At 34.5% G+C, this 23,910-nt stretch overlaps 1 protein-coding gene across 1 annotated transcript; it reads right to left on the reverse strand.

The window, feature by feature from the left end:
- Positions 1 to 4,660: 4,660 nt before the first annotated feature.
- LOC149218596 (brassinosteroid-responsive RING protein 1-like) lies at positions 4,661 to 5,908 on the reverse strand. Its single transcript, XM_089382424.1, has one exon. The coding sequence runs from the start codon at positions 5,614 to 5,616 to the stop codon at positions 5,098 to 5,100; it is 519 nt and encodes a 172-aa protein (XP_089238550.1). The 5' UTR covers positions 5,617 to 5,908; the 3' UTR covers positions 4,661 to 5,097.
- Positions 5,909 to 23,910: the final 18,002 nt, after the last annotated feature.

Here is a 23,910-nt window from a genome sequence, read left to right on the forward strand (position 1 = left end):
CCGGATGTTAGAAGAGCTTAGGTTCTTCCACAGAATCAAAAAAATGAGAAGCATGCGGACAACGCATCTAAACAGACCATGCCATAACTGAGTGGCGACGGGAACCTTTGGTTGATGGATTTGAGTTTCTACAAACCCTACATCTTTGGGCCGTCTTCATTATTTTTCAAGGATTTTATTCCAGAGTTTGTCATAAAGCACCAAATTTGATTTTCAATGATGCAAAAATAGTTTCTTTTAATAGTTGGTTCGTTCTTTTTTTTTTCTTTTTCTGTTTTCTTTAAAAATCAACAAATTTTGGAGAAGAAAACCAAGTGAATGTAGAAGCAATAAGAAAACCTATCAATGAATGAAAAAACTAGAAAACTTGGTGAAGGAAGAAGTAGCAAGTAGATTTAATGAAATTGGTTGGTTTTTGCAAATATTTCCAGTAGTAGGGATTGGTGCCTCCATTATATTGCCACCTACAAATATTTACAACAATAGGGATTGGTATCTGTAGTAGATTGGTGCCTATGAATATTTGTAGTAGTGGGGATTGGTATCTCTAGTAGGTTGGTGCCTACAAAAATTCTAACAATAAGTTTTGTGCTTTACTCTGAAAATGTTTCCACGTGAATCTTATGTTTCATGCCTGACAACTAATGGATCTCATATGTGATTGTTTTATTTATGGTTCATGAATGTTTAAATAAGTAAAGATTGTCTTATACTAATTCACCTCCCCTTCTCAATATGAGTGTGCGCTCAACATTCCCTAGCCTCCTTGTCCACAAATGCACACTTCCTTCCTACTTCTAGAGACAAAACCTTATCCAAAACCTTATCTGCATATTCCTTTATCTACTAAACATTATCTTTTGAGTTTTAGTCATATTTTTTGGGTTTATTCGTACTTCTATAAGTAGGAGCTTTTTGTTGAGTTCTTTCTTTATTCTCACTTATTTTTGGCTCATCCTATCCTTAGTTAACTCTATTTTAGACCATACAACTCTGTTTTGGGCTAATTAGCTAGAAGTAGGGGATAACATCTTTTTTACTAGTTTTGCATGCACAAGGAACCACACTTATCATGCATTAGTCCTCTCTATGAGAATGTTATTTAATTGTGCTCGGGTCAAGCAATGTAATATAAGTGAATTCAAGTTGGTGTTTCAACTACTTAATCTATTTGAGTGTTACTTCACTCCCCCTTCTATCTTATTGTCTTGTAGTTGTTAGTGTAGTATTTTGTCACAACTAAATTCTTGTGCTTGAGCTCAAAATCTTATATGGTATACGAGTTTTTGTGATTCAGTGATTAAAACATCCAATACCTATTATGTAGGTCCCAATATTTGTTATATGTAATCCAACATCTACTTAGAAAATATTATTTTATAATCTATTGTATGCTACTTAACCCTTGAGTTAAGGTTATCAAAAAAAAATTATGAACTGATTTTTTTTTTTTTTTTAATCTTTAGATCTCTCTATGAAATATATGGTCATTTTCAATACTTGTTATGAGAGTTTCATGGTTCATTGAGAATTTGTATATGGTACCCTTTGTGATATGGCTCATTTCCATCCATAAAAGTACACATAGATATTTCTTTATATTTGCTAACTCAAGACTTACCACATCTCATTTCTAATCTCTTGAAGATTCTAACAAAAAAAGCACTAACATTTCAATACCAACTTTGTCAAATTATGTAGGCTTTTAACAACATTCCTTATTTCCAATTTCTTGATAATTTTAATTAGAAAAAAAATTATAACTTACTAAAAACCCAATAGACCTTCATAAAAATAACATCAAATACCTTTTATCCAACTTCATGAATGCCTTCCAAATACAAAACAATCAATAGAAAAAGAATTATTTGCAAATATTCTCATTACAAAAATAATATCATTTCCAAACTATATGTACATACCTTTGTTAAATTCAATATTCCTCCTATAAAAACTCTTCTAATAAAAAACCTAGAATATTAATCAACCTTCTTAGAAAGCCAGGAATATAAAATTACAGTGTTTAATGATTTTTCTTTCCTTCAATGTTAAGGTTGCTTGATTCAACTAGATTTCCTCATTGAAAAAAATCATACTTTTATAAATTCTTAAAAAATTATAAATTTACATTTTTCTCATATTTAACTACATGCCACATTTACACATAATTTGAACCTAAAATATAAATTATATTTTTATATGGATGATGATCTCATCACAGAGTTTGAAATAACCTAGACACTGAAAACCTTTTAAAGATTGAAGTCAAATACTCATACATTCTGATGGAAGTGTAACAATTAAAAAAAACCCCGCAGTTGAAATAGATATACGTCACATGTTGTCATGTTGACGAATTTCTTGGATCAAAAAGGAAAGGGAAAATAGTGTTTTCGTCGCAAAACTCCAATTGAATTCTATACTCATCAACATAATAGCACCGAAACAATTAAGTCAACCGCAAAAAGTTAAGATGCGACAAAAACATAAGATTAAATCCTGTTTTCGACCCCATCGCTTTTCGCCATGGTGTCAAATCTGGTCGGAATTTTGTACAGTGAATCGCAGATTGCGAAAATAGAAAGAGAAATTCCATTTACAGAATATTTTGGAATTTGCAATTTACTATCTAATTTAAATATAACATTACCATAATATAATTAAGGTAGAAATGAATAAACTCCTCAGAGAATTTCCCATTTCCAACATCGATGTAACCAATACAACAATATTTACAAGGAAACTAGGTGTAAGAAGAGGTTATGTTTTTCCACGGTCATCTTTAAGTCGATTGCAGATTCCCTGAATACTCGGGAATCCAACGGCCATAGGCGCGGTCAATTTTTTGACCGCGCCTATGTCTGTCGGATTCCCAAATATGCGGGGAATTTGCAATCGACTTAAGCTCACCGTTTTTCCACAGGCTCAAACAGACGAGAAGCATGTGGACAATGCATCTACACAAACCAGGGCATACCTGAGTGGCGACAGCAACCTTCAGTTGGTGGATTTGAGTTTCTGCAAACCTGCCTCTTTGGGTCGTTTTCATTATTTTTCAAGGATTTTATCGCAGAGTTTGTCATAAAGCACCAAAGTTGATTTTCAATGATGGACAAATAGTTTTGTGGGGGCAAAAAGCAACAAATTTTGAAAGAAGAAAATAGGGTGAGTGTAGAAGTAACAAGCAAACTTAGCAACGAAGAATCTAGCAGACATGGTGAAGGAAGAAATAACAAGTAGAATTAGTGAAGTTGGTTCGTTTTTGCAAATATTTGCAGCAGCGGGAATTGGTGCCTATAAATATTTTACAACAGTGGGGATTGGTGTCTCTTGCAGGTTGGTGTCTACAAAAATTATAAGAATAAGTTTTGTGGTTTACTCCTAAAATCTTTCCATGTAAATCTTATGTTCCATGTCCTACAGCGAATGGATCTCATATGTGATGGTTTTATTTATGGTTCATGAATGTTTAAATAAGTAAATATTGTCTTATACTAATTCAGCGTGCCCTCTCAATATGAGTGTGCTCTCAATATTTCCTAGCCTCCTTGTCCACAAATGCACACTTCCTTCCTAATTGTAGAGACAAACCTTATCGAAAACCTTATCCACATATTCCTTTATCTAGGAAACACTGTCTATTGAGTTTTAATCCTATTTTTGGGGGTTATTTGTACTTCTAAAAGTAGGAGTTATGTGTTGAGTTATTTCTTTATTCTCACTTATTTTTGGCTCATCTTATCCTTAGTTAACTTTATTTTAATGCATACAACTCTATTTTGGGCTAATTAGCTAGAACTAAGGGATAGCATCTTTTTTACTAGTTTTGCATGCACAAAAAACCACACTTAGTGTGCATTAGTCTTCTCTATGAGAATGTTATTTAATTGTACTCAAGTCAAACAATGTAATACAAGTGAATTTAAATTGGTGTTTCAACTACGTAATCTATTTGAGTGTTACTTAACTCCCCCTTCTATCTTATTATCTTGTAATTTTTAGTGTAGTATTTTGTCATTTGAGTGTTACTTTACTCCCCCTTCTATCTTATTATCTTATAATTTTTAGTGTAGTATTTTTTCACAACTAAATTCTTGTGCTTGAGCTCAAAACCTTACATGGTATAAGAACTTTTGGGATTCAGAAATTTAAACATCTAGTACTTATTAAGTGGATCCTAGTATTTATTATATATCTAACATGTACTTAAAAAATATTATGTTATAATAAAATAATATATTATATGTTACTTAACTCTTGAATGGGGGTTATCAAACAAATTATGAATTGAATTTTTTAATTAAAAATTATATTTTCTCCTCCAAACTAAAAAATCATATTAATTAAATTACACTTTAAAACTTTCTGTATAAAAAATAAATTTTACACGTTTTCAAATTTTAACTAATAACTCAAACAAAAATTCATTATAATATAATCCGTACATAATTCAGTGAATAAATATATTATTAAGGTGCTTCTGTTATATAATTTTGTTCATATAATTTAGTTTAAGAGATTTTAAATTGATGATGAATAGATATATTATTAAGGTATTCCTCGAAAGGGAAAAAATTGGAGAAGAAAAAAGACAAACAAACTATGTGAAACACCAAAAAAACACTTGGGTAAAGTTCGAAAATTCACGACACTCAGGATAAATGTTTGAAAAATCTACATTAGGAAAGCAAAAGTGAGATCCGGTCAGAATTGACTGGCTAAACATCGTACGTACAAAAACTGTTTACAGAAAAAAGCATTTGCCCCAAGATCGTCGAGCAACAAGTACCCCACTGTGCGGGATATACAGCGGTATATGGTGCATAAACCAATTCGATTTTCCATTAGAGGGACACTGGAAGAGCGGTGCTCATCAGATCGCAGCATTTATGACACCCCTCCGTTAATTTTCACCAGGTTTTAGTACTGGTGCAGCATTTATGACACCCCTCCGTTAATTTTCACCAGGTTTTAGTACTGGTGCAGCATTTATTACAGCCCTCCATTAACTATTACCAGCCTTTGATACAGATATTTTATACCCAATTACGTATTGCGCTGAAGAAAACTCTCTGGTTTTCTCCATTGATATCTCTGCTACGACGATGATACTAAATCTTCACCGAAGAGATAGGCGATTCGATCGACGACCCACGATTCGTTGTTCACTTCTTTATCGAGTACTCTCTCCGGCACAAGAGAAGATCTGCAGAGAGGGCACGTCGTTTGATGACAATCAACCCACTTGTCCAAACAATTTCGGTGAAATACATGGAAGCAATTACACAATTCTCTAATCTCCTCCTCCTCCTCCAACCTGCTCATACAAACAGCACATATGTGATCATCATCCTCCATCTCAGGCAATCTCTCTGCAAATTCCCCGAATGTAACTATCGGCAAGCTCTCTGCAAGCGTATCAGCAGAAACTGAAGAAACCCCAAGGGGGTCCTCAGGGAAATCTTGCCAGGGAGAGCTTTCAGGCTCCCCAGACTCGCCTAGTCCAACCGATTGAAGAGCCCAACAAATTGCAGTCTTTAGATGCAGTAATGTAAATGCTAACTGCGACAGCAATTTTGGGATAAGGAGACCGTAGTAGCCTGCAGGAAATCCCATGACCCAAGAAAATCCGCCCCTCCAAATGCTCAAAGAAAAGATTTTACAAACAGCGCAGGGATTCAAAATCTGTTCCCTTTGCCCGCAGTTACTTTCTTGCTATGATTTATATAGAAAGCAAAGATAATACTGTATGAGGCTTGAGTGCAAACAAAGTTGTCACGAGTGTCTACAGTTGACCTAACTAGCTCATGCCCGTGAACTTATGGCTGGCTTTAAGCCGGACGAAGAGGCGAGGCTTCTGTCTGCGGCAGAAAGCAAGGAATAATCCTCGAGGGCTTGTTTCTTTGATAAATTTGTTCTCCTCCCTCTTGTCATAAAATGAGTGCAAGTCATCGGATTTACATCAAATCTAATAATATTAGATGTGTATTGCTATCAAGCAATCAGATATTCCTTGCAACTTTCGGAAGATTTGGAATATGTGGCCGAAAGGAGGAGAAGTTGACGAGCAAAGAGAATTTTCTTTCCTTTTATTAATGGCGGGGTCCTTTCATAATATTTTGGACACAATCTCCTAGGATTACACTATGTATAAAGCTAGTCGAAGGTGTGAAAAGTTCAGGATGTGAATTGAAAGTGGTCATCATATAATGGAGCAGAAAACGCCGGCGGAAGAAACAAAACCTGAAGAGATGTGAAGAATCCAAAGGGTCTCAGACTTGAATATCCACCAATGGTTGTGAAGATAAGGAATCTGATCAATTCCAGCGGAAAGATGCCCAACAATAATAGAGTACTACGTGACGGGTTCAGTTCTGTTTCTTTGAAATTGTATGCCGTGCGAGCAATTAAAAAATTGGATGGAGATTTCCATTTTTTATAAGTTTTATTGGTTTTAGGTTAGAGTTTATATTGATTAATTAAAACAATATAAAATATATATTTAAGGTTTGTTTCGGTTGGTTATTAGAGAAATCAGATTAGTGGTAAAATTATAAGTTGTTTAGCATCAATGTATAGGTTAAAAATATAGATAAAAAAAAATAATTGTTTAGACTTAATATTTTTATACTCTAACGTAATATTTAAAATATTTAATAAACAAAAGGAAAAAAATTAACTCTCCGCAAAATAAACTTCTTAGCATCTATACATGATGTTTAAAAGAGACATACAAAAGAGCTAAGAGACTTAAGACCTTTGTTGTCTAAAAAAGTATCTATAATATTTTGATAAGTTAAGAAAAAAAAGAAACAAAATCCTAAGAAATAGTAATAGTTTATGCTTATTGAGTGATCTATTTTTAGTGGCACTTGGGAGTTAGTGGCACTTTGCCACTGCTAGGAGAACAACATGAGTCAAGTGGGAGGTTGAGATGGTCTTTTATCCTCTTCACGTGTCAATCCAAAATCTTCATATACAATTGTAGTTCGTCAAGCATGAGATGCATTCTCTCTATTACTTTATTTCTGTCCAATAAAACTCTTTCCAATGATGTCTTCATGTGCCAATATAAATCTACACTGTGAAAATATTGCTTTTTCCTACACTTGTTGTGACTTGTATCGCATACCTACGTCATTTTTTCCTCTATGCTATTAGTGTAAGGTAGACAAGGACAATATACAAGAATGTCACTCTCAGGCTCTATGAACTTCACTTGAATTTCTAGTGACATTTTAGAGTGGTAGTCACTAGCAAAGGATTCCACTCTCTAATGAGCACAATATCCTCCTTTTACCTCATAGCAACTAGCCATTCTTCAACACCTTACATGCTGCCACAACATTGTTATCAAAATCAATGAGAAAGTCCCTAGATAGGGTGGCTAGTGGCAAGGGTGGCAAAGGCATATAGAGGCTTACAAGTAGGAATGAAGGAGATACAAAGAAAACTAGAACTGAACAAGGGAGACTCAGAAGGAATAGGAGTAAGTTCTTAGGACTGCTTGACAGAATGAAAGGGGAACAAGAAGGAAGAAGAAAAAGGAATGGGAAACCTAGAAAAGGCAGTAGACACATACCCTCACTTGATATAACTAAAAATGGGAACAACATAATGTAATAGTATCAATGACAAATGATCTAGAAGGTTGCAGTATAGAAGTAAACCATTTTGAATATCATAGCATTATGCAACCAAAACCCTAGAAAACAAACAAACTAGAGTTAAATTTTGGAAGCATGCAACTACTGATTTCCCATAATTCTCTTTGCACAATGCTCATAGTCAAAAGGTGGTAGAGTCTTACTAAAATGGTGTTTTGACCTAGAGGAGCCTTCACCACCTTATGATATTATTTTACCATGGAAAACTTGGAAGGTACATCCACTCACATTATTGCTAGTTTGGTCCACATGGCCATCATGTCGCCCCCACCTCTCACTTTACTTTCCACCCCAAACAGGAAATTATTTTTTATAAATTAGAATCTATTACTAAATTCATTAAATTTAGTTTGAACCATTTCACCATAAGACTCCTATGGGTAATTAAGACAATTTCGATTAACCATAAATTTATAAATAAAATGTATACAATTCTAATTAAAACATAAAATATTTTTCATATTTTTTTAATTAATTTTTTGAAACGTTGAAAAAAAATATTTAATAATGAATTTGAATTTTCACCCCAAATGAGGTGTTGGATAAAGAGTTAGCGGTACAAGGGGGAAACTCGCCACCCCATTGCCTCTCCTTGCATTAAAGGGGGGGGTGGCATGGCCATCACTCCCCATGCACTTGCATATGCCAACAACCTCATATGTATAAAACACTACAACAACCTCATATGTATAAAACACTAGAATAACAAGCTTAACCTTTGCTGGAGCCTCATACATTCCCTATCGCAGCCCTGATTTTTTGAACTGTGTAAGCGAAGAATCCCTACTGCATGTGGGACATTTCCACTACAGTGCTAGCCTTTTTAGTTCACTAGGCACTAAAGGCCCTAGTACCTCGTGAATGGAGTTTGTGAGCAGTTGTAACTTAATAGGATTTCACATCGGGTGCAAGGAAGAGGCTGCAAAGGATGTTCGACCTAGAATTCATGTCATCCAGTGGTGAGAAGGGACTCCAATGTTGTTTCTTCAAGCCCGGTGGACTATCAAGAAATGGGTAACATTTCCTACATCCATTCTTTATCATATCCTGAGTTTGTTTCTCTCTGCATGGTGGCATTCAATGCTTTGTGTGTAGGGAAACCTGATGGCGTCATAAACTCTTAGACTATTCTAGTTTATTTGGTCTTTATTCAATGTCGAATGCTTATCCTTGATTCTTCTTCCTTTGCATTTGTCATCTCACTCCATTATTCAACTTGTTTGGGCCCAATCCTTAAACTTCCTGTCAACTCTCCCCTGATTCAGTCTTGTTTAGTCTATTGGTTTTCACCTCCTATAGTTTTTTTTTGCTCTTATAGATGGCCTACTCCTAATTGCTATGCTGCATAAGAGAATGGGATCTTGGTGAGGGTTTGGAGGTCATGGCCATTCAATCAGGCCTTGAGCTTAGACACATGCCCAATTTGTTTTTGCTATCTTCCACTCTACCACCCCACTAAAATCCAAGCATAAATTCATCAATTAGAAGCTGTAACTACCAATGATTCCTAGGACTATTTTAACTCATAAATCTAAATTGAAGTCACTAGTTGGGTGCATGATCATGGTCACACCAAGGGATGACACAGTCAATACTTTAATTCCATTACTCTTCATTGGAAAATGGAGATGCTCCTGGGTTGACTACTCAAAGAAAAATACAAGGACCACAATGAAATCATTGCATGCCTCAATGAAATTCAGAGTGTCCAATGCCACCAACACTCTTACTTGGTCAACCTCGATGACAACTTAGCACATATTGAAGTATGTATCAAGTGTATTGTTGAACCTCCAACAGGCTCTAGTGCACAAGACCCAGATATAGGAACATCCTCTTACAAATGATGATTGTCCATAGCTCTTGACTAAAATTTTGGTTTCAAAATTTTATTTTCTTAGTTAAATGTATAGTGAGGATAACAGGCAGCAAATATGATGTAATTTTGTCAAATTTCTATGATAATTGTTTAACAATGAGCTAACTAAAACAACATTTACTTTTATAAAATTTTGATATTAGATCACTAAAGCAACAACTTTCGACACCTTAAATTTGGTTTCACTTATAAAAAAACTACGATAATAAACCAAAAAAATTCCTTTGCAAAATTTTGTAATACAAAGATTATGATTCAACAAAAAAAATTAAGCAACAAAAATAATCAAATTTTTAATTCTCTACGCATTAAGTTTTCCGAGTTTTTAAAATACTCGAAATTCTTAAATTCTTTTATACTTTTACACACATAAAAATCTCAGTGTAATTATGTGTTCATTCCCCTAAAACAGAACAATTCACTTTACCATTCAGAGTACCAAAAATGAAATCTCCCTGAACCCCACGTTAAAACGACGGATGTTTGTGACAGTTGATCGCAGATAAGTGATTCGGGATGCAAATTTTTATAGGTGGGAGAACTTTTACCTCTCGATGTGTAGAGTGTGCACCCCAATGATGAGGGACACAATTCAGGTGGAGGTCAATTTGAAATGTCAAAAAGGAAATACGAATTCTTAAAAATATATATAAACTTTACACATAAAGGTTCGTTGGCTCGTTTCTATAGGTTCGCCCATGATTTTATTCACCTTTCATCATTGAGTATCGACAGATTTACATGTGAATTTGTTCAACTTGCATCACTGAGTAGCGATAGGATTTAGATGAATTTGTTCGCTTTTTATCATTAAGTAGCGAAAAGACACTTCGTTGATTTTTTAACCATTTGTAAATTTTATGGGAAAGTCTTAAAACTTTTCTTCCATTTCGGATTCGTTCTCTAAACAAGTTACAATGATTTCGTTTTTTGGCATCTGAGCAAGTTACTGTTAATGGTGCAAGAATTTATGCTTATTGAGTGATCCACCTTTAGTGGCGCTTTGTCACTGCCAGGAGAATGATCTGAACCACGTGGGAGGCCGAGATGGTCTTTTGTCTTTTTCACGTGTCAATTTAAAATCTTCATATACAATTGCAGTTCCTCAAGAATGAGATAAATTCCCTTTATTACTTTATTTACTCTATCCAATGATTTCTTCATGTGCCAATGTAAATCTATAGTCTGTAAATATTGGTTTTTCCTACATTTGTTTTGACCTGTATCTCATATATAGGTTGTTTTTTCCTCTATGATATTAATGTCACATAGAACAATCTACAACAATGTCACTCTAAGCCTCTACGACCTTCACCTGAATTTCTAGAGAAATTTGAGAGTGGTAGTGATTAACAAAGGATTCCACTCTCTTATGAGCACAATATCCTCCTCTTGCCTCATAATAACCAGTCGTTTTTCAACACCTTGCATGCTGACAGAAGATTGTCATCAAAACCAATGACAAAGTCCCTAGAGAGAGTGGCTAGTGGCAAGGCTGGCAAGGGCATATAGAGACTTACAAGTAGGAATGAAGGACATATGAAGGCAACTAGAACTAAACAAGGGAGACTCAGAGGGAATAGGACACTTATCTTTGTGGCTTGTTTCGGTTGGTTATTAGAGAAATCAGATTAATGGTAAAATTATAAGTTGTTTAGCATCAATATATATGTTTAAAATATAGATTAAAAAAAGTTGATTGTTTAGACTTAATATTTGTAAATTTAATTAGTGGAAAAATAAACTTCTTAGCATCCATACATGAGGTTTAAAAGAGAGATAAAAAAGAGCTAAGAGACTTAAGACCTTTGTTGCAAAGTATCTATAATATTTTGATAAGTTAAAAAAAAAAAAACCAAAATCCTAAGAAACAATAACAATTTATGCTGGTTGAGTTATCCACCTTTCTTGGTTCTTTGCCACTGCTAGGAGAACAACTTGCATTAGGTGGGAGACCAAGATGGTCTTTTATCCTCGTCAATCCAAAATATTCATATACAATTGCACTTTGTCAAGCATGAGATGAATTCCCTCTATTACTTTATTTCTATGCAATAAAACTCTATCCAATGATGTGTTCATGTGCCAATATAAATCTACAATGTACAAATATTGGTTTTTCCTACACCTGTTGTGACTTCTATCATACATAGGTCATTTTTTCCTCCATGATATTAGTGTCAGGTAGACAGGGACAATCTACAACAATGTCACAATCAACCTCTACGAGCTTCACTTGAATATCTAGTGACATTTGAGAGTGGTAGTGATTACCAAAGGAATCCACTCTCTAATGAGCACAATATCCTCCTCTTGCCTCATAGTAACAACCCATTCTTCAACACCTTGCATGATGACACAAGATTTCCATCTAAACCAATGATAAAGTCCCTAGAGAGAGTGGCTAGTGGCAAGGGTGGCAAGGGCATATAGAGAATTACAAGTAGGAACGAAGGAAATAAGAAGGAAACTAGAATTGAGCAAGGGAGACTTAGAAGGTCTAGGAGCAAGTTCTTAGGACTGCTTGACAAAATGAAAGGGAAACAAGAAGGAAGAAGAAAAAGGAACACGAAACCTAGAAAAGGAAGTAGATGCATAAGTTGGCTTGATAGAACTAAAAATGGAAACAACAAAATATAATAGGACCAATAAAAAGTGATCTAGAAGGTCACAATATAGAAGTAAACCATTTTGAATGTCACAACGTTATGTAGCCAAAATCCTAGAAAACAAACTCGCTAGAGTTAAGCATGGAAGCATGCAACTACTGATTTCCCATAATTCTCTTTGCACAATGCTCAGTCAAGATGTGGTGGCGTCGTACTAAAATGATGTTTTGAACTAGGGGAGGCTTTACCACCATATGGTATTAATTTACCATGGGGGATTTGGAAGGTACATCCCCTCCCATTATTTCTATGTGGGGCCGCATGGCCATCACGCCAAACCAACTTCTCACTTCACTTCCCACCCGATATAGGAAATCATTTTGTATAAATTAGACTCCATTACTAATTAAATTTAGTTTGAAGAATTTCATATAAGACCTTTATGGTCAATTAAGACAATTTTGATTAACCATAAATTTATAAATAAAAATTATAAAATTTTCATTAATTCAAAAAATATTTATTTGATATCTTTTTAATTAATTTTGTGAAAAGTTAAAAAAATGATTCAATAATGAATTTAAACCCCAACCAAGTTTTTGGATAAAGAGCTAACAGTGAAGGGGGGAGGCCCGCCACCCCTTTTCCTCTCCTTGCATTAAAGAGTGCACGTAGCATGAGCATCCCTTCCCATGTAATTGCACATGCCAATAACCTCATATGTATAAAACACTATGATGCTAGACTTAACCTTGGTTGGTGGCTCATACTTTCCATATTGGGGCCCCAAGTTTTTGTACCGTGTAAGTGGAGACTCACTACCACATCTGGGACATTTCCACTACATTGCTAGCGTTTTTGGTTAACTAAGCATTGAAGGTCCTAGTACCTCGATAATGGACTTTGTTAGTAGCTGTAAGTTAATAAGATTTCGCATCAGGGGCAAGGAGGAGGTTGCAAAGGAAGTTCGACTTAGAATTCACGTTGTTGAGTGGAGAGAAGGGACTCAAACATTGCTTCTCTATGCCAACTAGACTGTGAGGATATGTGTAACATTTCCTATGTCCATTCTTTATCATATTCAGAGTTTGTTTCTCTTTGCATGGTGGCATTTAGTGCTTTGTGTGCAAGGATACCTAGCGGCATTAGAAACTTTGGGACTATTCTAGTTTATTTGGTCTCCATTCAATGCCTGATGCATATCCTTGATTCCACTTCCTTTGCATATGTCATCTCACTCCATCAGTCAACTTGTTTGGGCACAATCCTTAAAATTCCTCTCAACTCTCCCCTAATTCAAGAGTCTTGTTTGTTCTATTGGTTTTTTCCTTCTCTATTTTTTTTACTCTTACAGATGGCCTACGCCTAATTGCTATGTTGCGTAAGAGAACGTGATCTTGGTGAGGGTCTTGAGGTCATGGCCCTTCATTCAAGCCTCAAGCTCAAACACAGGCCCAATCTATTGCTACCATCTTCCCATATACCACCCTACTAAAATCCTTGCAAAACTTCATCATTTGGAAGCCTTAACCACTAATGATCACCCGGACTATTCCGACTTAGAATTATAAATTGAAGTCACTACCTGGGTACATGAACATGGTCACACCAGGGGATCCCCCAGTCAATACTTTAATTCCATTACTCTTCATTAGAAAATGAGGATGCTCCTAAGGCGGCTGCTCAAAGAAAATACAAGGATCACACTGAAATCATTGCATGCCTCAATTAAATTTAGAGAGTCCAATGCCATTATCACTCCTTCTTGGTCAACCTCGATGTAAACTCAGTGCATATTGAAGGCCATATCTAGTGTGTTGTTAAACCTCCAATAGGCTCCAGTGCGCAAGACCTAACTCTAGGAGTGTCCTCTGAAAAACTATAATGATTTTCCAGAGCTCTTAGCTGAATTTTTGGTTTCAAAATTTTATTTTCTTAGTTATATGTATGGCTAGGATAATTGGGAGCAGATATGTTGTAATTTTGTCAATTTTCTATGATAGTTTTTTAATAGTAAGCTAGCTAGAAGAACATTTACTTTTAGAAAGTTTTGATATTGGATCACTAAGAAAACAAGCCTTATTGCCTTCAATTTGGTTTATCTTGTGATAGATTATGATAGCGAATAGGAAATACTTTAAATTTTGTAATGCAATGTTTATGATTCAACAAAAAAATTTAATCAACATTAAATTTTAATTCTCTGCACCTTAAATTTTCCAAGTTTGAAAAAACTCTTAATTATTTTTATACTTTAGAAATACATTAAAAAACTCAGTGTAAGTATGTGTTCACATACCCCAAACAAAATAATTCACTTTACCATTCTGAGTACCAAAACTGAAAAATCCTTGAACCCTGCGTTAAGGCGATGGATGTTTGTGACAGTTGATCACAAATAAGTGATGAGGGATACATTTTTTTGCTAATAGTAGAACTTGTACCTCTCAATGTGTAAAGTGTGCACACTATTTAGTTTTTTTTTTTCTTTTCCCAATGATGAGGGACACAATTCGAGTGCTACGACTTCACTTTGAGATCCTAGATGGGCCTCTTTGTGTCTATACAAATTCTTTGCTGGTATTTTATTTACTGGGCACATTCGGGGTATTTTGGGAAGGATACATTTTCTTAATTTATATGCTCCCTATAAAGGCATGGAAAACTTTTGGGAGTGAATGGAGGAGTGTGATGTTCTTAAGATTGGATCCTTGATTATGGTTGGAGATTACAACACTACATTGTCCAGGGAAGAATGTTGGGGATCCAGTGTAGAAGATATTATATCGTCGATCACTTACAATTCCTTATTTATTCCAATCATCTAATGGATATTCAGACTTTTCATCTTTCCCCTACATGGAAAAATGGTAAATACGGGGATGACCACAATGGAAATAGACTGGATTGGTTCATGTTTCATGAGTACCTCATGGAGATTTTTGGAAATATGCGATCTTGGGATGTGAGGACCTATGTTTCAGATCGTTTGCCTATTGTCTTACAATTGCAGATGGAGCATATTCGATTGGGCATCCCTTTTAAATTCAACAAATCATGGCTGGGGGATGAGGATTTCAATGGGATGGTTAACAAGTTTTGGAAATCTTTTAAGCGGGAGGTGGATCTTTCCCCGATGTGTTATTTCTTGGAAAATCTACAAACCCTCAAGAGTTAGGTCAGAAATTGGGAAATGAACAAGAAAAAGGATCTCTCCCTAGAACTAAAGGCTATCATACAAGAAATTGCAGATTTGTGCCACTATATGGATCAGAGGAACCCTTCGGACCTCATGTGGGAAAGGCTTAAAGTTTTGGAAAACAGGAAGAGACAGATTCTCCAAATACAAGAGACTACTTGGCGCTTGAAGGGCAGAGCACTTTGGCTTCAAGAAGGTAAAAGGAACACTAAATACTATCATAAATTTTGTAATCATAGGAAGAATATTAACATTATCTGGAAGATTCAGGGGAGGAATTTGGAAATGGTATATTCTACCGAGGATATTCAAAAGGAAGCAGTACAATATTTCGAGACTTTATACAGAGCTCGTTAGGGTGTCAATATTGATGATCAAATGTGGGGTACAATGGAATACCCCCTCATGTTAAATGAGGAAAAAAATGAAGCACTTGACAGGTTGATTACTATTGATTAAGTACTTCAGGTGCTAAAGTCCTTTGCTAAAGACAAATGTCTAAGCCCGGATGGATGGAATGTGGAATTTTTCCTCCTTTTTTTGACTTAATGGCTTCATAACTATTGAATGTAGTAGAGGAATTGAGGATCTCTGGTAATGTGTTTGGTTCCATAAACTCCTCCTTTATTGCCTTGATCCTGAAATTTTGAGCCACCACTACTTTTCTTGATTTCAAGTCCATTTCTCTTTGTAACATCTCATATAGGCTCATTTCCAAAATTATTTCGAAACACTTGAAGGCTACCCTCTCGGTTCACATTTTTAGGGAACAATTTGGTTTCTTGCACAACCGATTGATCCATGATGTTGGGGCCACTACACAAGAAACTATACATTCCATTCACTCCAAGGACTTGTAGGCTTTGGTTATGAAAGTGGATCTGAAGAAGGCATATGACTATGTTGATTGAGATTACTTGTGCCTAATTCTGACGAAGATTGGACTAGTTGTCCATAATATAGAATGGATTATGGCATGTGATTCTAATGTACTTTTTTCTATCCTGGTCAATGGGTACCCTAAAAAAAATTTCAAAGCCTCAAGGGGGTTGTGGCAGGGTTGTTCCCTACCACCTCTATTATTTATCTTGGTGATGGATGACCCGAGCCTCAAATTTAAAGTGGATTGATCAGAAGGCCTTTTTAGTGGTATCCAATTGGGAAATTATATCGATATCACACACAATTTTTTTGTGGATGACTTCCTCACCTTTGGGATGTTGTACAAGACTCAATGGATGGTGCTACACGTTATACTTAAGTGTTTTGGAGAGGCCTCAGGTATGATGTCGAACAAGGAAAAATCTTACATCATGCACTACTTTCGTGAATATGAAGAGATTAATAGTATCATTTAGATTTTTAATTAGCATTCTCAGCCCTTATGTGATGGTTTCACTTACCTTGGATTTAGACTGAAACCGAACAACTATAGGATAACAAATTAGCTATGGTTTTTGGATAAATTTTACCATAAACTCAATAGTTGGTCTCATCAATGGCTGACCCTTTGAGGTAGATACATTTTAGCACAGGTTGTGACACAATAGATAGCGGTGTATTAGGTGCATCTATATATTTTACCTTGGACCATTATTAATAAAATAAAAAGCATCATGTTGCACTTCATCTGGTCGGGAACGGGCATGAAAAATAAATTTCATCTCATCAAATGGGATAAGATCACCATCTTAGAGGAATTTGGGGGTTGGGGAATTATGGATGTATGAATATTTGGATGGGCTCTTATTATCAAATCTCCATGGCGTGCCTTTTTTCAGGTGGGTATCTGGTAGGACATCATTATTACTAAATATCTTCGAAACAAAGCGATTGATGAATGGATCATAATTGGGAATACTGGGAACAATTCTGGTTCTTACATTTGGAACAATTTTATGAAGGTTAAAGACATCTTTCTTCAGATAATTATATGGTCATTTGGTAAAGGGAGTCGTATCATAATTGACATTGGTAATATACAAGGTGTGGAGGGTGCACATACACTATCTGAGGACACTTTGTGGAGATTACTCTCTAGAGGTATTTTTCTACTGGATCAAGCTATTTCTTGATGGCATGGATTTTTTCTTGTCTGGAGAAAATCTTGAGATCTCAGCCTGGAAAGTCTTGGGGCTGAAGAATGGGAGGCATACACAGATTCTTAGAAGAGCTAGTCTCTGTAGATTTGAGGGGGATGATCACATCACATGGGTTTGTAAGTTGTGGTCAAACCTGGTGGAGGTTGCAGAAACCTACAGGTATCTTATTTGCTCTCAATTATCTCTTCATCATCCATGTTCATTCTACAAAATATGGAAATTAGATTTTCCCTTTAAGATTATCCTTTATACATGGCTAGTTTGGAAAAGCAAAACACTTACATGGGAAAATATTTATAAGAGGAGTTTTTGCGGGGCTAGAAGATGCCCTCTTTGCAACGATTCGAATGAGACTAATTTTCATCTTTTTTTGGAATGCCCCTCTACTATTCTTGTCTGGGACGATATTTTCCTCTCCCTCAATATGGCTTGCAGGATATTTTAGAATCTTGAACAATGTTTATGCTAGCGGATCAAACATGGAGGGAAATTTCAAGCTACACCTCTTTTTACTTTCTGGGAAATCTAGAGGGCCAGAAATGGACATATTTTTGAGGGATTGCAGATTACCATTCAAAAAATTATTCACAACATTGTATTGTGGGTGGAGGGAATAAAGGTTCCCTCACAAAAAGACAAGGACCTTTCGCACAAGTATTCCTCTCCTCACATACCATTCCTGATTGGGTTTTTCGACAGAGCTGCTAAGAGAGGCAATTATGGCTGTGGTGTGTGGCTAAGAGTTGATCATGATCGACAATACAAGATCTCATGGAATGGAGGCTACGACACAAATGTGAGGGAAAAAGTCGTGGCCCTTTGTGGGCATCTATGGTTTTCCATAAAATATCGATAGATACAATACATGTTTATGGGGATTCAAAGGTACTTATTGATGGGATGTTAGCCAATACAAACTTCTTTCCCCCTCACCTCAAGGGATGGATATCTCAGATACAACTACTCTAGCGGTCCTTCTCTCTGATCACTTTTCAACACATCTATAGGGAGGCTAATTCAGTTGCAGATACATTGTTGAAGAGAGGCCTCTCAGACACTCTTGGTCATATGCACTACATTCACCTGGAGTACAACATAACTAGAGATGAGGGCTCTATCCCCCTCCCTAACATTTTGTTCTTTTCTTGCCTCTTTGGGTTGCTTGTTATTATGTTGGCATTCTGCTTTAGGATTTGACTGTAATATGTTTGCAGTTTAGAATTGTTGTTGAGTTTTTGCTGACTATAAAGATTTTCTGTTTTATTGTCTATATTTCTCCTTAGCTTCTTTTTGGGTGATCTTAAGACAAAATGCAAACAATTTTTAAAAGAATATCTGCTGAAAAATGTACTAATACATTAATATAAACCAGCAATTTTTTTCTTAAGAAAGAGCGACACAATTCAGGTGGAGGTCAATTTGAAATGTCAAAAGGAAATACGAATTCTTAAAAATATATAGAAACTTTACACAAAGGTTCGTTGCATCATTTCTATAGGCTTGCACATGAATTTATTCACCTTTCATCATTGAGTAACGACAGATTTACATGTGAATTTGTTCACCTTTCATCATTCAATAACGATAGGATTTAGATGAATTTGATCGCTTTTCATCATCACGTAGCGAAAAGACACTTTGTTGTTTTTCTTAACCATTTGTAAATTTTATGGGCAAATTTTAAAACATATTATCTTCGGTTTCGTAGATGTAAATGTGTAGCTTGCCACTAAATGCGTTCTTTATACAAGTTACAATGAATTTTTTTTGGAACCTTGCAAATTACTATTACCATATAAGTTATAGTATATTACTATTACTATATGCGTTTTTTTGGGCATCTCAGCATGTTAGTAACTGGTGCAAATTGTGACCGCATTTAAAATAAACTTAAAAATTATATGGAATATATGGTCTTTGAGTGGAGATCATGATGGTTACATTATACCTTAAATATTGGGCCATCATCATTATTGAGTCATATATATAAATAGAAGGTTGAAGTATGGAGAAGGTCAATCACCTTATGTTGAAGGTATAATTTCAAATTTTATGTAATTAAACTAGAATTTCCTAATCTTAATCCTCTACTTGAGTAGAGCTCCTTTTATTTTTCAAGCTTGACTATTTTTTTCCTTGGGGTTTCTTGAGCCATTTTTTTCCCTGTGAATATGAGATTTGTATTATTTTCTTTATTATAAGATTTATATATTTATAAATATAGTATTTAAATTGAAATAGAAAATTATTTTTAAATTTATTTTATTTATTTGAAATATTTATTATAATTTGAAAAAAATTGTGTATAATTAAAATTAATTATATATAATATTTATTTAAGAGATTTTTTAATTTTATTTTTTTATACGAGAGCTCAAATTAAGTTAGTCGATGACTTAATAATTTGAGTCATTCCGATTAATGTAATGGAGAGTTTGATATAAATCCTAGCATGAACTTGTGATTAAGGATAATATTAAAAAATTCAAAATCCTTTACACAAATAAGTTGTTGAATTTTTTTGTAAGGGAGGGTTTGATGTAAATCCTAGCATGAACTTGTGATTTAGGACAATATTAAAAAATTCAAAATCCTTTACACATATAAGTGGTTAAATTTCTTCATAAGTTAAACTACTTTATGAAAATGAAACAATTTAAATTTACGTAAGAGAGAGTTTGATATAAATCCTAGCATGAACTTGTGAGTTAGGAAAATATTATAAAATCCAAAAACCTTTACACATATAAGGCTAAATTTCTTCGTAAGTTGAGTAATTCCATGAAAATGAAAATTTGAATTAATGTAGAGGAGAGTTCACTGAAAATTGAGTACGAGTATGAGTATGAGAGTCCTAAAATGTGAATTGAGGTTGAGGAGAGTTGGCTTACAAAACGTGAATTGATTTTGAAGAGAGTTGACTTAAAACTTAAGTAGTAAACTAACAAGTTAACCAATTTAACTTTTTTTGTGTTGAGTAACATTTTATTTTACGCAGTTAAAAAATTTATTTTAAATAGAAAGATAAATGAAATTAATTCTAAAAAATAAATAACAAAAACAAAATAAGAAATATAGTTAGCAAAATTTTATTGATATTAAAAATTGAGTTTATTTTCCTTTTTAAGAGGGAAATCGCTCCAATTAAAATAATATTATATGACAACCAACTATGCAACTTCTACTATGACATATAGATTCCAAATGATCAAAATCTTAACCATATGATTGATGTTGACTAAGGAGGTCTCAACCACTCACTAGTAGGCCTTCTTTAATGATATCACTTACATATATTAGTTTCACACTTTGTTGTCGTGAGAGCCATTACTTAATAAAGATGACATTCAATACAACTAAGTAACTATGTAATGCATTAACTATTGAAGTTATGGTGAGACCCTAATATGATCTCCCTTTACAAAATAACCTTGTCCTTCATGTTGAAGATGAGGAAATTGGTGAAGAATATCTCTGAGTCCCCATTGGTATCTTTAACTTATGTATATATTTTTTCGATATATCATATACGCAACACCCGTAGAATGAACTCTACGTTGTACTTATCAATATTTCTATTAGGCTAGTGAGCTAGGTAGAGTTGGGTCAGTGTGCCCATGTGTATATACTTGTTTTGGGGCATGCATGCCTATGTTTAGAGGTTTTGGGGATAGAATGCATATGTGATTAAAGCTAGTTACCCTAACGACGTAATATGTAAATCACACCCATGTTAACAAAATACACCAATGATAGAGATCGAGTCAGACATGATAAATGGGGTTAATGACTCCACAAAAGCGAAAGTTGAGTGGGTATAACCATGAAATAGTTCCTAAGTTATTAAAATAATGTTATATTCAAAAGTCACTTTGTGAAAATATCTCGAAGTTATGGAAACATGACATAATCCTAAGTCCAAAAAGTGAGGGTGAAGTGGCCTACGTGAATTATCAAGTGTTTGGGTTGAGTTCATGATGTAGCTTGTAAAAAAAATTGTGTCTAGAGATGCTTAACAATTTTTTGAGTTCAATGTTTTGGATGTTAGATACATACAAATAAAAGTAATTTGGATCTAATATAAATCTTAACAACTACCATTGTAATCATCCATATATTGAATTTTATTGAGAAGAATCTTAATGTATTGCTTATTGTAGTATCTTTTAAGCTTACTTGATGCTTGGATATAAGATCCTATTTTTTAAAGCTTAGTTTAGTGGCTAGTGTAGTACCATTCAACCTTATTGGATGCTTGGATATAAGATGTTAATTTCTAAATCTTAGTATAGTGCTCAATCTAGTACCATACTAGGTGCTTGTATATAAGATGTTATTTTTGAAATCTTAGTGTAGTACCATTTGAGCTTACTATATGCTTGGATATAAGATGTGCATGCTGACTTGGAATCCAAAGATAAGGTATTTTCATATATAGACTATATATGTGGTTTAAGTCAAAATTATACTAGTTCTTCTATCTACTATACTATATGCTATGTTGCACATAAAATACATGATGTTGTTTAAGTGTTATAAACTTATTGTTTTTATTTCACCTAGTTAATGTGGTATAGACATTCATTTTTATGTCGATAGAAAATAACAATGCATTAATCAAGATTAACACACAATTTCCTGGTAATCTATCAAGCATAGATACTTTTTCTTTGGGGATTAAATTGGGTCAAATACAATTTTCATAGGATTAATCATAGAAATGAAATGATTACTAATATTTTTATAGTTGTAGATAAGATTTTTTGGACTCTATATTTCAAATTCTTAACAAAATCTTTATTTTCTATCTTCTTTTATTTGAAGTCGTTGTAGATTTGTAGATAAAATAAATAATCTTGGGGATCCCACATTTGAGTGAAGTGACAAAATAAAGGAAGAATTGGAAAAATGAGGATTAAGGCATCTATTCATCAATCAATAAAGAATAATTTACATTCAACAAGCTAAAGAAAATACAGCCACTTGTCCTAACAAAATGTAATTTGTTATATAATGAAAAATCCCTTTATTAAGAGAAAAAAGGATTTGTATAATTATTATTGCCCAAGACAAAAATTAAAGGATTTTCTAAATGATTTTACTAAATCATTAAGATTATTATAGTTAAAAAATATCATAAATTTGAATGTAAAGACGTAGTGTTAGATTAGTAAAAACTATCTCTTTCAATGGACAGGGGGTTGAAAAACATTGTATAGGAAGTTGTTGTTGCTACAACAAACAACCTCCAAAATTTTTCCTACACTTGAATCTTGGAGCCTACTAAGGATCTTTCGATCTGTCATAACATGGTCACTTTGTGGTCATCTTCTGTGTTTTCAAAGTGTTAAGTATTCTTCAATGTGTCAAAGTCACTTGCTCACACATGCTCTATCTTCGATGAATTCACAAACACATATCTATCTATGCAAGCTTAGATAGGCATTGCGTAACTCTTGAAGTAAGGCTTGTGGAATCACTAATGATAGTAACTGCACAATCCATAATCACAATCTACTATGTAATGCATTATGACAGTCAGTGTGCACTCTCCATTGACAATCTTCCTCACTTCGATTGTTGTTATACTTCTATTTTCGTGAGTTTTCTCAACTGTCACATTGACCCACATTTGTTTTCACGAGTGTCACTTTCATATTTGTAATTGTCATTTTCGCTGGAATTTACCTTAATAAGTGTCACTTTCATGTTATCTTCACTCTGACATGTGTCACTTTCTCTTTCTTTAATTCTTTGTAAGTGTCGTTCTCACTTTTCGCTTACTTTCGCAAGTGTCGTCTTTTAGCATGGGAAGTGTCGCACGTTGCAAAAGTAGAGTTATGGTTCATTTCAAGAGGAAAATTTGGTACCAATGGGTTTTATCTACCATATAGACATACATTAGACTTATTCCAAAACTTTTATGCACTATCATACTAGTGTTGTCATTGTCGTTGCAAAGCATATCTTAAGTGTCACGCTTGGAGGAGAATGCTATTTTTTTGTCACATCAAGTGGATAATGTTCATTTGTGCTGTGTGTTCAATGTTGTGTCATTGATTGAACTAAGTGTATGATAATTTTTGAGTCCAAGCTTGGTTTCATCTCTGTGTCATTGATCCAACACTTAGTCAAATTTCAGAAGATCTCATGCCTGACCTTTTAAAGCTCACTTTGCCCCCCTTGAACTGCACATTGTGTAGTTGCAAGCCTCAAGCATGCATCCCTGCCCCCTAGAACTGTGCAATGCGTAGTTATTCCCTCCAAGGACTATGCATTGTGCAATCAAAACACCCAAGGACTTCCTACTGACATATAGAACTACACAATCCTGCCTCATATCTAGTCTCCTCCTACACATTTCACAGTTGCAAGCAACAATAGGACTCCGTCCCTTACTGAATTGTGAAACTGCACAATCCTCTACACCACTCTCTCTCCTAAATTGTGCATT

This window comes from Pinus tabuliformis, chromosome Q, assembly GCF_031772625.1.
Source record: "Pinus tabuliformis cultivar Carrire ecotype Pingquan chromosome Q, CPIR1, whole genome shotgun sequence".
NCBI lineage: Eukaryota > Viridiplantae > Streptophyta > Pinopsida > Pinales > Pinaceae > Pinus > Pinus tabuliformis.